Source organism: Salmo salar, chromosome 29 (genome assembly GCF_965601325.2).
Source record: "Salmo salar chromosome 29, fSalSal1, whole genome shotgun sequence".
Taxonomy (NCBI): Eukaryota; Metazoa; Chordata; class Actinopteri; order Salmoniformes; family Salmonidae; genus Salmo; species Salmo salar.
This window is the reverse complement of record NC_138319.1, coordinates 20,068,948-20,084,589: the sequence shown is the minus strand read 5'-3', so window position 1 is coordinate 20,084,589 and position 15,642 is coordinate 20,068,948. Positions and strand designations below refer to the sequence as shown.

The 15,642-nt window shown below is 44.5% G+C and overlaps 1 protein-coding gene across 3 annotated transcripts in view; it reads left to right on the top strand.

The window, feature by feature from the left end:
• The window catches only part of LOC106590282 (uncharacterized), an 81,017-nt gene that overhangs the window by 27,582 nt on the left and 37,793 nt on the right, over window positions 1-15,642 (top strand). For all 3 annotated transcript variants that reach the window (XM_014181124.3, XM_014181123.3, XM_014181122.3), the window contains exons 3-5: window positions 9,852-10,399; window positions 13,877-13,951; window positions 14,641-14,733. In XM_014181124.3, coding sequence (XP_014036599.2) covers window positions 9,852-10,399; window positions 13,877-13,951; window positions 14,641-14,733 — 716 coding nt within the window. The remainder of the gene's footprint in view (window positions 1-9,851; window positions 10,400-13,876; window positions 13,952-14,640; window positions 14,734-15,642) is intronic.

Genomic DNA, 15,642 nt, shown 5'->3' with positions numbered 1-15,642 from the left:
CTTGAGAGTGCCATCAAAATACTAAAATACTATGTAGTGATATTAATGCCAACAGAATTCAATAATGTTGACTATACCATTGCATAGTAGGTGAGAATTGAGGCATTCTTGCAGCTGATTGGACAGAGTAGGTAATCAAAATCATTCCTTGGCGTTCAGGGGTCTCTAGGAAACAACTACCGTGCTCCCCAGAGTACAGTTCTAAGTCCCATTTTCGTTTTTTGAACATGACCCACATAACCATCGCTGGTGGGATTCAAATTCTTGAGGTTACCCTCCCTGGCCTCACACACTGGGACTTGGTACGTCTGCTTCCCACAGCAACTACCGTGCTTATGTTTTGAAACACGTTATTTACTTGGTGAGACCTTTGACAGCTATTTAAATCCAGGAGGAAAAGTTCATAATGGATGAAATGTCAATTTCTCGTCGGTTCCTCTCCTTCCTGTAACACTCACTGTAGCACTCACTGTAGCACTCACTGTAAGATCTATCTATCAACTAGTTTCTAAGTCAACCACAACAGATTTGACTGTTCTGAAATGACTAGGGTTGCAACTTTTCCAAAATGTCATGGTTTTTCAGAAATCGGGGTGGAGGATTTCTGGTTTTCCTGCTTATTACCTCGTAACTCCAGAAGTCTTCCAACCAGGATTTCTGAAAAAAATCGATAAATGTTGGGAAAGTTACTGGAATTGTCATCTGGATGGGACCACATGATGGAGTTGGAAGGCTGTTTTTACAGCTGTTCATTGGCTGATCTCTAGCTCTCTATCTGTGTTTACACAGGCAGCCCAATTCAGATCTTTTACCAAATCATTGGCCGAAGACCAATTAGTCGATGAAGATCAGAATTATGCGTGTGTGTGTGTGTGCGACTCAGTGCACCATAATAGCAGAGCTATCTCAAATCCAAGCCATCTATCTCATCCTGTGACAGTGGTAGAATGCAGTTGCTCGGCGTCGAAGCCCTTATAAACGTTCCCCATTCATTCTCACTTAAGTGGTGAAAGCCTTTGATCAAGGCTAGGGTGCTAGGAGCTTTGCTGGGCACTAGGCTAATGCCTGTGTTGACTCACCTCTAAGCCTGCCGCTAACAGACAGGCCTTTGTGCTTACAGGAGGCCATTGCTCACCTGACCGCGTGTCCTCTCTCAGCTGAATACACAACGCTAACGTTTACCTAGCCAGCTAGCTCCTTTTTCCTGCTTTTCAAACCATGCGTGGCAAACATCACCCCCTAAACCGGGCTGTCACTCAAAAGGAAGGATGCTGAAGGCAATAGCGACAAGCTTTTTGATCTTGTGAATGACTTCTAAGTAAATTACGCTCTTTTCTATGTGAACACAAAACAAGTCCCGTCACAGACCGAGGCTAACTTCGTTAAAGCGTGACATAATCCCTAGGAAGAAGCATTACTGTAACATTTGGTGTAGCCTAGTCCCAGTGCCACAGAGGATACAGTACAATTAGGTTTAGACTGAGTGGCTTTGTTGAATTCTAGCCTTTGTGACCAATGACAGCATTGTGGTACCACAGATACGTGTGTGTGTCTGTGTGTTGTGTGTTTTGTGAAGTGATTTGAGTTATTCCATTGGTATCCTTTTTATTTCAATTAATTACTGTAGATTTACTCATCACTGTAGGTTTAGGCATCACAGATTCCATCTGGCCCTACCTATAATCCTACCAAGAATGTCATATCAGACTGGATAGTGTGAGATTTAAATGGATAGTGTGAGATTTTCATTGATACCAATTGTATGTCTGTGTGCAGTTTGAAGGAAGTGAAAGGTAGTTTTGTGAGCCATTGCTAACTAGACTTCCAGTCATTGCACTGACGCTAGTTACCAACTTCCTTCAAACTGCTCTCAGAGACATAAAAATGGTATCCAATAGTTCACCTGACTCTGGGTAAGTAGAAAAGGGCTAAATTGCCAGAATATTGCACTATCCCTTTAAAGTTTGATTAAAAATGTCCGTCTCCCTCTCCCTCCACCTGGCAGTCCATTCCAGGCTTAATGAAGGCACATGGTAGCATAATCACTGTAAACCCCTGGACTGCTCCAGCTCCACTTAACCTGTCCAGAGCCTGTCTCTCACCACTGCCGTATTACCCCTCGACTCCTCCGTCTGCTGGGCCTCTCTCTGTCTGTAGTCATCCCCCTATGCAGCAAGTGTCTGCGGATGGTGTCAGCTAGGGCTGCAATGATATACACATACGTGTACAAAAGCACACACTCGACACAAGTCCAACAAAGGTAAAAAATGTGCACGCATGCACGAAACCTACACACACACACCACCACACACACACAAAGATGCTTTAGAGATATTCATTCCTTTGTGAATTCTTTCCATTCTGTACTTGGCACTCCACTATTGAAGAGAGATAGCAGGAAAGCAGCTAGCTATATATATATATGACTCCTGAAGGGCCAGAGGTCCTCGTCCATTGACCTTAACTCATCTACTCTAGACTCTGTGCATTAGAAAGGCATTAAATGTGCCCTATGTGCCTGATCCTACACTCTCAGAAAAAAAAGGTGCTATCTAGAACCTTAAAGGGTTCTTTGGCTGTCCCCATAGGAGAACCCTTTGAAGAATCCTTGTTGGTTCCAGGTAGAACCCTTATGGATCCAAGTAGGAACCATTTTGGGTTTGTCACGCTCATTCGTAGAGAAGGACCAAGGCACAGCGTGAGTAGCGTTCCACATCTTTATTTAAAAAAGTGAAACTTAGCAAAAATACAAAAAAACAATAAACGAAACGTGACTAAAGATGTGCTAAATGCACTAACTCAAAATAATATCCCACAAACACAGGTGGGAAAAACAACTACTTAAATATGATCCCCAATTAGAGACAACGATGACCAGCTGCCTCCAATTGGGAATCATACAACAACCCCAACGTAGGAAAAAGAAACTAGAACACAACATAGAAATAAATAAGCTAGATAAACCCCCCCAAGTCACGCCCTGACCTGCTCTACCATAGAAAATAAGAGCTCTCTATGGTCAGGACGTGACAGGGTTCCATGTATGACCCTCAGTGAAAAGGGTTCTACATGGAACCCAAAATGGTATTACCTGGAACCAAAAAGGGTTCTCCTATGCGAACAGCCTGAGAAGCCTTTTGGAACCCTTTTTTCTAAGGATGTAACTAGAGCTCTGTTAAATAACTGAAACGTTCACACAAATCTTCCATAGACATCATTTGCATGATGTGATTGTGAAAGAGTGAGTTATGCAAGATGAATTCAGTAGTCTTATAACCATGACAAATGACTTTTTCTCTCTCTGTCTATTGTAAAAATGGAGTTCAGTTATGTGGTGAATTTTGTTGATAGCTGCTAATTACTGTGTACTACTGTGTCTTCAAAACGACAAATGTTTTCACATCATTCAACACAGTGAATCTCTACTCCTCACAGATACTTTTTAAAGACCATGGCTGTTTGTTTCATTTCACACACAGGTTTCATTCACCTCCATGTAAGGCTTGACACCAATAGTCTGAGGAGTTCTCTAAAGCACAAGCATATCTAAGACCATGGGGCATTTTAAATAATGCCCTTTTGAGGCCTGAACTAAATCAGTCCCGGGAGAAAGGCTTCAGACTTTTAAACAGTCTAGTAGTCTAGTATTAAAGTGGTTATTGTTTTGCATTCCTTTATTTGCTAGCTACAGCCCGTTGGGTGAACAAATGTTGTGGTTAGCTTCCTCTGTGGCCAGCTTGTAACTCTCATTTCCATGTCCAGAGGAGAGACGCACAGTGGGGCTGGAGTTGGGTTTAGAGGGACAAAAGGGAGAACACTTTGACGATGACACACACATGCACGCACACACACACAAACACACACACATAAACACACACACACTCCCTCCAAGCCATTGCATTGTCAGCAATTTAACAGTTTGTGAGCTGTCTTCAGTCTGAAGGTGTGAGGGTTGAAGTCAGGTTAAAGGATCATGTTGTATCTGTACACACCAGTGTTTTACAGTATCATGCTACATTCCCCGTCAGAATGTTTCTGTCAGAAGTCCTCCAGTGATTGTTTGATATAGAAAGGGGCCTGTGGTTTCCTGTAGGCCTGTCCAAAGTAAACCTCATAATACTACTGTAATGGGATTAGTGGTTGGAGTTTTGACTGACTGAGAAACCTGGCTCAACAGGAGAAGGTTAAGTTACTGAAACACACACCAAACACACACGCGCAGGCGGGCAGGCATGCACGCACACAAACACACACATACACACACACACACACTGACTTAGCCTAATGATGAGCTGCAGACCATACTATTTACCAAGAGATTTTTCATCTATATCTTTAATTGCTGTCTATTTACCACCACGAAGTGATGCTGGCTCTAAGACCGCACTCAACGAGCTGTATAGGGCCATAAGCAAACAAGAAAATGCACATCCAGAGATGGCGCTTCTCTTGGCCAGTGATTTGTATGCAGGGAAACTGAAATCCGTTTTACATTATTTTTACCAGCATGTCACCTGTGCAGCTAGAGGTGACAAAGCTCTTGATCACCTTGACTCCACACTCAGAAATGCATACAAAGCTGTCCCTCGCCCTCCCTTTGGCAAATCCGACCACCAATCTATCCTCCTGATTCCTGCTTACAAGCAAAATCTCAAACAGGAAGTACCAGTGACACACTCAATACGGATGTGGTTCAATAAAGCGGATGCTAAACTACAGGACTCTTTCGCTAGCACAGACTGGAATATGTTCCAGGATTCATCCGATAACATTGAGGAGCATACCACATCAGTCACTGGCTTCATTAATAAGTGCATCGACAACTTTGTCGTCCCCACAGAGAACATACGTACATATCCCAATCAGAAACCATGGATTACAGGCAACATCTGCAATGAGCTAAAGGCTAGAACTGCCGTTTTCAAGGAGCGGGACACTAATCTGGACGTTTATAAGAAATCCTGCTACGACCTCCGACGAGTCAGCAAACAGGCAAAGTGTCAATACAGGATCTAATCCTACTATGCCGGCTCTGACGCTCGTCGGATGTGGCAGGGCTTGCAAACTATCACAGATAACAAAGGGAACCCCAGCCACGAGCTTCCCAGTGACGCGAGCCTGCCAGATGTGCTTTATGCCTTATATTCTCCCTTCGAGGCAAGCAACACTGAACCATGCATGAGAGCACCAGCTGTTCTGGACAACTGCGTGATCTCACTCTCCGTAGCCGATGTGACTAAGACCTTTATACAAGTTAACATTCACAAGGCCGTGGGGCCAGATGGATTACCAGGACGTGTACTCAGAGCATGCACTGCTTAGCTGCCAAGTGTCTTTACTGGCATTTTCAACCTCTCCTTGACCCTGTCTATAATACCTACATGTTTCAAGCAGACCACCATAGTTCCTGTGCCCAAGAACGCCAAGATAACCTGTCTAAATTACTATCGCGCTGCGTAGCACTGTAGCCATGAAATGCGTTGAATGGATGGTCAGGGCTCACATCAACACCATCATCCCAGACACCCTGGACCCACTCCAATTCACATACCTCCCCAACAGATCCACAGATGATATTTCTTCCACACTGCCCTCTCCCACCCGGAAAAGAGGAACACCTACGTGAGAATGTTGTTCATTGACTACAGCCCAGCTTTCCACACCATAGAGCCCTCCAAGCTCATCACTAAGCTCAGGACCCTGGGACTGAAGACCTCCCTCTGCAACTGGATTCTGGACTTCCTGACGGGCCGCATCCAGGTGGTAAGGGTAGGCAACAACACATCCGCCATGCTGACCCTCAACATGGGGGACGGAGTCATAAAAACTCATTTTTCAACAATTCCACAAATTTCTTGTCAACAAACTATAGTTTTGGCAAGTCAGTTAGGACATATACTTTGTGCATGACACAAGTAATTTTTCCAACAATTGTTTACAGATTATTTCACTTACATAATAGTGTTATGTGTTATTCATGATTATTTCACTTACAATTCCAGTGGGTCAGAAGTTTACATACGCTTAGTTGACTGTGCCTTTAACCAGCTTGGAAAATTCCAGAAAATGATGTCATGGCCTTAGAAGCTTCTGATAATTGACAGGCTAATTGACATCATTTGAGTCAATTGGAGGTTTACCTGTGGATGTATTTCAAGGCCTACCTTCAAACTCAGTGCCTCTTCGCTTGACATCATGGGAAAATCAAAAGAAATCAGCCAAGACCTCAGAAAATAAATTGTAGACCTCCACAAACAAGTCTAGATCATCCTGGGGAGCAATTTACAGATTGGTCACGAATGGGTCTTCCAAATGGACAATGACCCCAAGCATACTTCCAAAGTTGTGGCAAAATGGCTTAAGGACAACAAAGTCAAGGTATTGGAGTGGCCATCACAAAGCCCTGACCTCAATCCTATAGAAAATGTGTGGGCAGAACAGAAAAAGCATGTGCGAGCAAGGAGGCCTACAAACCTGACTCAGTTACACCAGCTCTGTCAGAAGGATGGGCCAAAATTCACCCAACTTATTGTGGGAACGCTACCCAAAACGTTTGACCCAAGTTAAACAATTTAAAGACAATGCTACCAAATACTAGTTGAGTGTATATTAACTTCTGACCCACTGGGAATGTGATGAAAGAAATCAAATCTGAAATAAATCATTCTCTCTACTATTATTCTGACATTTCACATTCTTAAAATAAAGTGGTGATCCTAACTGACCTAAGACAGTTCTTACTAGGATTACATTTCAGGAATTGTGAAAAACTGAGTTTAAATGTATTTGGCTAAGGTGTATGTAATCTTCCGACTTCAACTGTACATATCTACCTCTATCACTCCACTATCCCTGCACATTGTAAATATGGTACTGCAACTGACTGACCCTGTATATAGTATGCTTATTTACTTTCTTGTGTTTTTCGTATTTGTATTTATTGTGTGTTTTTGTTCTACATTAAGTTATTTTTGTGTTACATTGCTATTGATTACTGCATTGCTCGGTTTAGAGCTTGCAAGAAAGGCATTTCCTTGTACTTGTGCACCTGACATTAACATTTGAAACTTGAAAGAACAACATTTCCCTCAACGTCAGCAAGACAAAGGAGCTGATCGTGGACCACAGGAAACGGAGGGCCAAGCAGGCTCCCATCCACATCGACAAGGCTGTAGTGGACCGGGTTGAGAGCTTGAAGTTACTCTGTGTCCACATCACTAAGGAATTAACACACACACCAACACAGTCGTGAAGAAGGCACGACAATGCCTCTTCCACCACCAGGAGGCTGAAAAGATTTGGCATGGGCCCTCAAATCCTCAAAAAGTTATACCACTGTACCATTGACAGCATTTTCACTGGTTGTATCACCGCTTGCTATGGCAACTGCTTTGCATCCGACCACAAGTCGCTACAGAGGGTAGTGTATAAGGCCCAGTACATCACAAGGCCGAGCTCCATGCAATCAAGGACCTCTATACCAGGCGGTGACAGAGGAAGGCCCTACAAATTCTCAAAGACTCCAGCCACCCAAGTCATAGACTGTTCTCTCTGGTACCGCACAGCAAGCAGTACCGATGCACCAGATCTGGAAACAACAGGACCCTGAACAGCTTCTACCTCCAAGCCATAAGACTTCTAAATAGTTAACCAAATAGCTACCCAGACTATCTGAATTGACCACCCTTCGCACTTCACAAACTCTGCTGCTACTGCTTATTATCTATCCTGTTGCCTAGTCACTTTACTTCTTCCTATATGTACATATCTATCTCAATTACCTCATACCCCTGCACATCAACTCAGTACTGGTACCCTGTATATACAGCCAAGTTATTGTTACTCATTCTGTGTTTATTCCTTGTGTTATTATCTTTCAATTATTTTTCTATTTTTCTCTCTGCATTGTCGGGATTAAGCATTTCACTGTTAGTCTACACCTATTGTTTACGAAGCGTGTGACAAGTACAGTTTGATTTGATTTGACACACACTGATAAAGCATGATCTGGCTCGGGATTGAATGTGTTTTAAATAGTGCTTAATCCACACTGTCTTCTCAAAAGCTCACATAGGAGATGCTGTACAAAGCACATTTCCCTCAGAGTCTGAGGTTGCTCCCTTACCAAATTTAATTGGGCGCAATATTATCATTTATTTGAATTGCATAACCTAAGCAAGACGAATTAGCTGTTATGTGCACTGAATGAAATTGTGCGGAGACTGTATAACTGGGCTATACTGTATGTGCAGATGGTAACAGTCTAGTCCCTGCCAAAATAACGCAGTGCTCTGAGTCCAGGGCACATTACACACTCCTCAAAATGCAATGACCCACTTAGGAAATTACCCCCGAGAGAGATTCCTAAGGAACGATGGATGACCACTTGGATAGAAAACAGTCATGGATAAACACACACATGCAGAACACACACATGCAGAACACACACACACACACACACACACACACACACACACACACACACACACACACACACACACACGATGCCATGCACCCATATGGCTAATAAGCAACATGCGAAGCTAGCAGCGAAAACTTCCGTTACGCAATGCCCAAAAACTGCTTCCAAACACCCTCTAGCTAACGAACCAGGGGGGTTTGGAGTGTTAATTAATTGGTCATTCATTCTAGTGGTCTTTATTCTGGCACTGTGGTTATATTACCCTACAATTACTTATAGCGCTTCTATCATGGTATTGCCCAGTAGATTGAGACATACTGTATGCACACTGAAATGATTAATCTGTGACTTGAAGTGAATCTGAGGTACTTGCTACTTTGATGGTGATGTCTTAGTCCAGGTGATGTTTGTCCTATCAACGCCAGGTGTCTATCATTCCGCCAATGATGATGTCACACCTGGTTCCGTACAGTAAGTTGGTCTTGCGTCATGGGAACCTGCATCTGCCAAAGAGTGCTGTGTGATTTCTCCAGCTGCTCCCCCATCTGTTGTTATGTCACTGGGTGGGCGAGGACTATTTAGAATTTTGGCCTCTCTTCCATGACACCAGTAAAACATGCACTCAGACCAAGGGTTAAGGTTTACTAGGGACACTGGCTTGAAGAAGCCTGAGAGGTGACGGACATTAAGGACTGCGTGAAAGCATGCCTATCTGTCTGTGTCTCTCTATGGGGAGCTAGCGCTAGCCTAACACTGTGGGTTAGCCTAGCGGTATGGGTTAGCCTAGCGCTGTGGGTTAGCCTAGCAGTGTGGGCTAGCCTATTGGTGTGGGTTAGCCTAGCAGTGTGGGCTAGCCTAGCGGTGCTAAGCCCATTTTACAGGAGCAGCCTGGACCCGGTGTGTGTATTAGTCTACACTAATGCCTTCCAGATGAACATGCCTTATCCTGCTATACAGTCTCACAAAACAGATGATTGTTCTACGGGTTCTCCCTCCTAACGAGGACCATGTGTGGTGGGGAGTGTGTGTGAGTGTATAGAGATGCATGTGGAGAAGGACTGGGATGGAAGGAGTGAAGTATGGTAATGCTTCCACGTACTCATCCTCTTGGCAAATTAGGTGAAACTGTGGCAGATTTGAGATCCACTGAAGCGGAAAGTAATGGTTGGAAATAAAAGCACAAGACCGATCACCTTCACAATGCAGAAAGAAAGATGAGGGGACAGGGTTAGTCAGTGCAGTGCAGCACAGTTTGCGGACCAATTTGTCATCGGTATTAATATTCAGAATCATGACTTCATTGTGAATATACACATAATTAACTCATCAGGTCTTTATATGAAGGAATGTGCTATCCTATCCATGTACTATGTCATATTCCTGTCCTATTCATGTGATTTAATACAGTATTTGATTGTGTGTGTTTCAGAGCGGGGCTCCCAGGGCCAGATAGACCTGACCGAGCTGATCGGCGTTCCTCTCCCCCCATCGGTCTCCTTCATCACAGGGTTCGAGGGCTACCCGGCCTACAGCTTCGGGCCCGACGCCAACGTGGGCCGCCTCACCAAGTCCTTCATCCCCGACCCCTTCTACCGCGACTTTGCCATGACCGTCACCGCCAAGCCCACCACGCAGCGCGGTGGGGTCCTCTTCGCAATCACCGACGCCTACCAGCGGGTGGTGCACCTGGGGGTGGCGTTGAGCCCGGTGGAGGATGGGTCTCAGCGGGTGCTCCTTTACTACACCGACCCGGGGGATGGGCGCACCAAGGAGGCGGCCAGCTTCAAGCTGGGTGACCTGACGGGGAGGTGGGCCCGCTTCACGCTGACGGTGCAGGGGTCGGAGGTGCGCCTCTACATGGACTGTGAGGAGTACCACCGCGTGGCCTTCCAGAGGAGCCCGGAGCCCCTCACCTTTGAGGCCAGCTCGGGCATCTTCGTGGGCAACGCCGGTGGCACAGGGCTGGACAGGTTTGTGGTAAGTTGACGTGTGGGGTGTTGTTTTTGTGTATGAGTGGAGGTGTTGGGGGGGTTCTTTTACGTTGGTTAGGCCTATAGTGTGTTTGTGTTTAGTGTCCTCTGCTTGGTTTTCATGCGCCTGCGCATGGTTGCTGTTTGGCTGTTGGGCAATGCAAGCCAAGGCCTCAACCCTTCCAGAATGAAATCAGATCTCGCTCTGATTCAAATGTTCGATTCCATAATGATTTTCCTCAGCACTACGATGATTAAATTGAGCCTGTGCCCCAAACCCAATAGTAATGAGTCCCAAAACGGAGTGTTCAGAAGTGGTCATCGGGGCTTGCCACAGGCAAGGCTTCGAATGACTTGATTGCCTGGGAAAGAGACAGTAGGGTGAGTCAGTGTGGAGAACTTGACTAAGAGCTGGGCTCACCACTTCTGCTGACATCCTGGTCAGCCATTTTGATTTTAAGGCATGAAAAACATGACTGTAAACCCTGATGCAACATAATGGCAATAGCAGAGGATAGAGGACTGAATGACCTATACATCTTCGTAAGATATACAATAAATGCTATAGATTAGCATGTGAATGCTTGTGGAATGAACATATCGTGCCACAAACCAGTGTTCACTTAGCCGGAGAGTGTTTACTTAACTCTGAATTTGTTTTAAAATGTTTAGATGAAGAGTAAATGGAAATTGCTTAGCTAGTTTTCAGTCAGACTACGTATGAGTGACTCGAACCCGGCTCTTCTACAAGCCACAAGACTGTGTTATCCCACTGACCTAAATCCTAGGCATTACGATGCAGTTTATTTCACCCTTAGATATAAAATAACCAATCTGATGCTACTTCCACTCCACCGTACCATTACTTAATGTTGTACTAATCTAAACGGAATGGATGAACTAATAAATCATTGCCTGCTTCAGTTTTAAATTGCACCAAAAAGCTATTTTCAAGCAGCTATTTTCCTCTCATTAAAGTTTAATTGGAGCAATGGGTTGGTAGATTCCAAGAAATACAGTTAACGTAGGGGAGAGGAGCAGGAAACTCTCTCTCTTCCAACCTGCTTGTTTCAACCTGCACCAGCCTATCTCTTCTCACTTAGCACCCGGGAACAGGCTTCTTGCTGATCAGAGCCTATCAAAATATAAATCACTCTGTTCATTGCTCATCTTCCTTTAGTCCTCTCTCTTTCTCTTGCTCTGCCAAGAGCGTGCGTGCGCATGAGTGTGTGAGTGTGCGTGTGCGCGTGCACATGCACGTGCGTGTGCGGGCTTGCAGCCGGGCAGGCAGTGGTTTGGGACCAGTGGTCTTCATTAACAGCCGGTTCTGATAGTGACTCCCATGTTTCTTTTATTTCTAAATATATTTAAGCGTTAGCTAAAATCTTGCGAAGAGACTTTGTGTAACCCTGACGTAAGCAGCATATGTTTTAGATGTTCTACTTGATAGGACCATTCATTGCATAACTTATCATCACAACACAAGACCTTCGCGTCTGCTGTCTTTGCAACGGTTACTTGGTTCCAACAGACATGGTTGTTTATACAATGTGGTGGTTTGTGCTGCGAGGAAAACCCTCATCTTGCTGGGTGCCAGTCGGTGTCTGCTGTAGCCAGCTTGTTGTTACCCTGCCAAACAGTGTGCAGAAAAGTTTAGTCAGTCTAGCCAATGCTACTCAGATTACAGGCAGGCCGTGTGATAACGTTACTGATCCAGTAAGGTCTGAGGAAGAGAGAGGTACACCACTCCCCCCTCCTCCCCGTCTGCAGCCAAGAGACAATCCAGCTCAGCTGAGACATGGCTCCCTGTGCCAATGGCCACATCCCCATCCTCAGAAATCTAAGCTCTCTACTCACTCCCCTCCGCCACAGGGCTGCATACTGTTACCATACTAAGCGTACCCTCTAGCTGAGGGTAGCTGCTTCTAGCTGCTTTTATCTGTGCCTTCTTTCGTTTACTGTAAATCTCCCTTTTCTAAAAGAATGTGTATTTACAAGTTGCATTTTATTGTTCAGCTTTGACTGCTATATTTGTGTTTACTTGATCGTGTCAAATCTGTTTACTTCATTCTTCTGCTGTTGATGCTTATTTTTGTGTTTATGTCTGCGTCCTGTTAAATTAGTAACATATAGCCAATAGTGGACATGGATCAAAACAACACTATTGTGGGGGGGCGATGCTCTGCAGATGATCCGGTGCTGCTTCCAGCCTCCCGTACAGTATGTACTGTTTGTGTGTGTGTGGCGTCTGAGGAGTCGGGATTAACATAAAACGGCAAAAATGAAGAATATCCGATTCACATTGGACAGTATAGTTAAATTCTATGACTTTGTCTTTGCTCAGTTACGTCATCGTAGGGGTGAAAAGCAACATCAGTAGTCTACCATAGCATTCCAGCAATATTACAGATCAGGGGTGGGATTCGGCCCTTAGAGCAGCTTTTAAAGTCTCGCCCATCAGGCACTGGTATCACACACAGCGAGCAACGCACACAAACACATACAATCACATGCGATCACACAGCCGCTGATCAGTATGGGTCAGCAGCATCCCCTGTAGTTCACAGCTTCAGTGTTTAGCTGGGTTTCCCAAACTGGGTCCTCGGGACCCCAGGGGGTGCACTTTTTGGATTCTGCCCTAGCACTACACAGCTGATTCAAAACATCAACCAATCATCAGCTGAAGGCGATTGATGGTAGTGTTTCCTATTTGGAAGGTTCACTGATCGCAATGTGTTTAATTCAAGTTTAATTCAACAAAATGCTTGATTGTGCTGTACCGCACTCTTCTCACGTTCTTTTTCTATTCAAACATTAAGATTGATCTCAGAAAAGCTCATGAAACTTTGAAGGAATCAGCGCTCGCTGTTGCATGGCACATTTGTTGTTTATCTGCAAACTCTGTTTACAGCATCAACAGATGGACTTGATTTGGTTGACCCAGATTGATCCTGCCTCGCTTCTCCCTCCCCTTCTCTCCTCTTTTCTCCCCCTCTCCCCTCCACTTGTTTCCTAGAAGATTTGTTGGATTAAAAACAGGTGTTTGTCCTCTGGATAGAACCCATAAATAGATTTACCATGCCTTTGTCCATCTGCAACACTCCTGTTATTCATTGCTAGTGTGGGATCTCTGTTCTGTTCGAGTTACAGCAGTTTAAAGGTTGCTTGTCTTGAACAGTTATTGTCAGTAAGGCTAGAGGCACCTGTTCGCCATACTTGAAATGCTGATTTCTATTTCAGTAAAAGGTTGTGGAATGGTATTACTGATGGAGAGTGAGAGTGGTCATCCATTTGGTGTGTGTGTGTGTGTGTGTGTGTGTGTGTGTGTGTGTGTGTGTGTGTGTGTGTGTGTGTGTGTGTGTGTGTGTGTGTGTGTGTGTGTGTGTGTGTGTGTGTGTGTGTGTGTTATTGTGACTTACCGGCTCTCTCTCTCTCTCTCTCTCTCTCTCTCTCTCTCTCTCTCTCTCTCTCTCTCCCCCCCCAGGGTTCTATTCAGCAGCTGGTTCTGAAGGGGGACCCCACAGCTCCAGATGACCAGTGTGAGGAGGACGACCCCTATGTGAGTGTGTCCCCTCAATCCCAATACTCTACCTTTAAGGACAATTCCACCCAAAAACTATCTTTTGGTATTTGGTTAGTCCATTTACTATTTGAAAGAATGCAATGAGAGGCTATTTAAGGCTGTTGGAGCAGTATTTGTGGTTAACACCAGAGACAGTGGTAAAGTACTGTACAGGGGCTAGCCTAGCTGCAAGGTTCACTGATATCGTCAAAGCTTGAGGTAGAAGTTGCCTCCAACAGGTGTGCTTGGATCTAAAACTATTATGAAAATGTTAAATCTGACCTTGAATCAGCGCTAATGGGCTGAACTACTACCTTCTCCATCAAACCTGAGAAAGGCTCATGATGAATGGGCTCATCACCCCCTCTTGTGGTTGTGAGAGAGCATCACAGGACTGTGTGATCGAGTCTGGTCTGCAGCCTGCAGGGCTTTACAGATTGTTTTGGTTGATTAGATTTCTTTGTATTTTTCCCCCCTCTGTTTTTATCTCTGTTTTTTTTAAGTATTTCCACATGCATAAGCCTGAGTTATTGCTACTTGGAAAAGCATTAGATAATTGGCTTGTGATTGAATATGTAAAAAAAAAAAAAAAAAAAAAAAGAGATCGCAAATTCATGAGTCATAATTGAAATGGTATGTTATGACAAGGTTGTTACTAGAGTAATTCCATTGTTATTCTCTTTCAGGCGTCTGGGTATGGGAGTGGAGACGACTCCTTCGATGACACAGAAACTATGGATGAAGTGAAGAAGGTAGTGGAGGAGAGAGAGTACATTATGGTGAGTGACACACACACACGCACGCACGCACGCACGTACAGACCCAACCATGTACAGTATATTAACATGTAGACATCTTTTATCCCACAAGGATAGTTTACGAAATACTTCAATTGAAACGTCAACAAAATGTACACCTTCAAAATCCATACGTCCACAGTGTTTTTACAGTACATCCAGAATCAAAGGGCCTGGGATCAATCCAATTCAAAAATGTCCTCCTAATAGGGCCAGTTAGGTGGGAGACGTGGATATATGCCGTTCCTCCTGCCAGCTTCTCCGTGTGAGAAATGCTCTTAGCTCAGCCAGATCTGGGCTGATGTTCTTGGACTGCGTCTGGGAGGAAAACGTTTCCTCTTCTGAATATCAGCTGCTTTTTGACACATCTGTGCTCCACTCCCCCATATCTCACCACTGCCATTTAGATAAGAACACATTGGTTATTCCCAGAGGTGGAAATGAAGCCAGCTCGTTTGATATGGAGTCTATTAGAAAAGGTCAGAGTGAGTTCTGCATCCAAAAACATGTTACTGTCTGTCTCACTCCCACTCCTCTGCTGCATCCCCCTGCCCGTTTGGAGCGAGATGTATTGGTCTTTAACGTGAAGGACATTTTCATGCCTCAAATAATCATCTAAAGTTGACAGACACATCCCATGCTATATGTCGTGGAGATCATGCTTTGTTGACAAGATACTTGCACCGTCTAACTATCCCTTTGACACTGCCTTCCGTCATCTTTTCAGTGCATTGAACTTTCACATGGACACCAAGCAGACTGCTTAACATCACAACTGCTTAGTCATTCACTGATGCTTGGCAGAGTTTCTCTTCCAATTTCCCATTAGCTTTTTCTCTCCAATTACCAGGGAATGGATATGATCTGAAAGAATGTGATGAGATCAAGAGT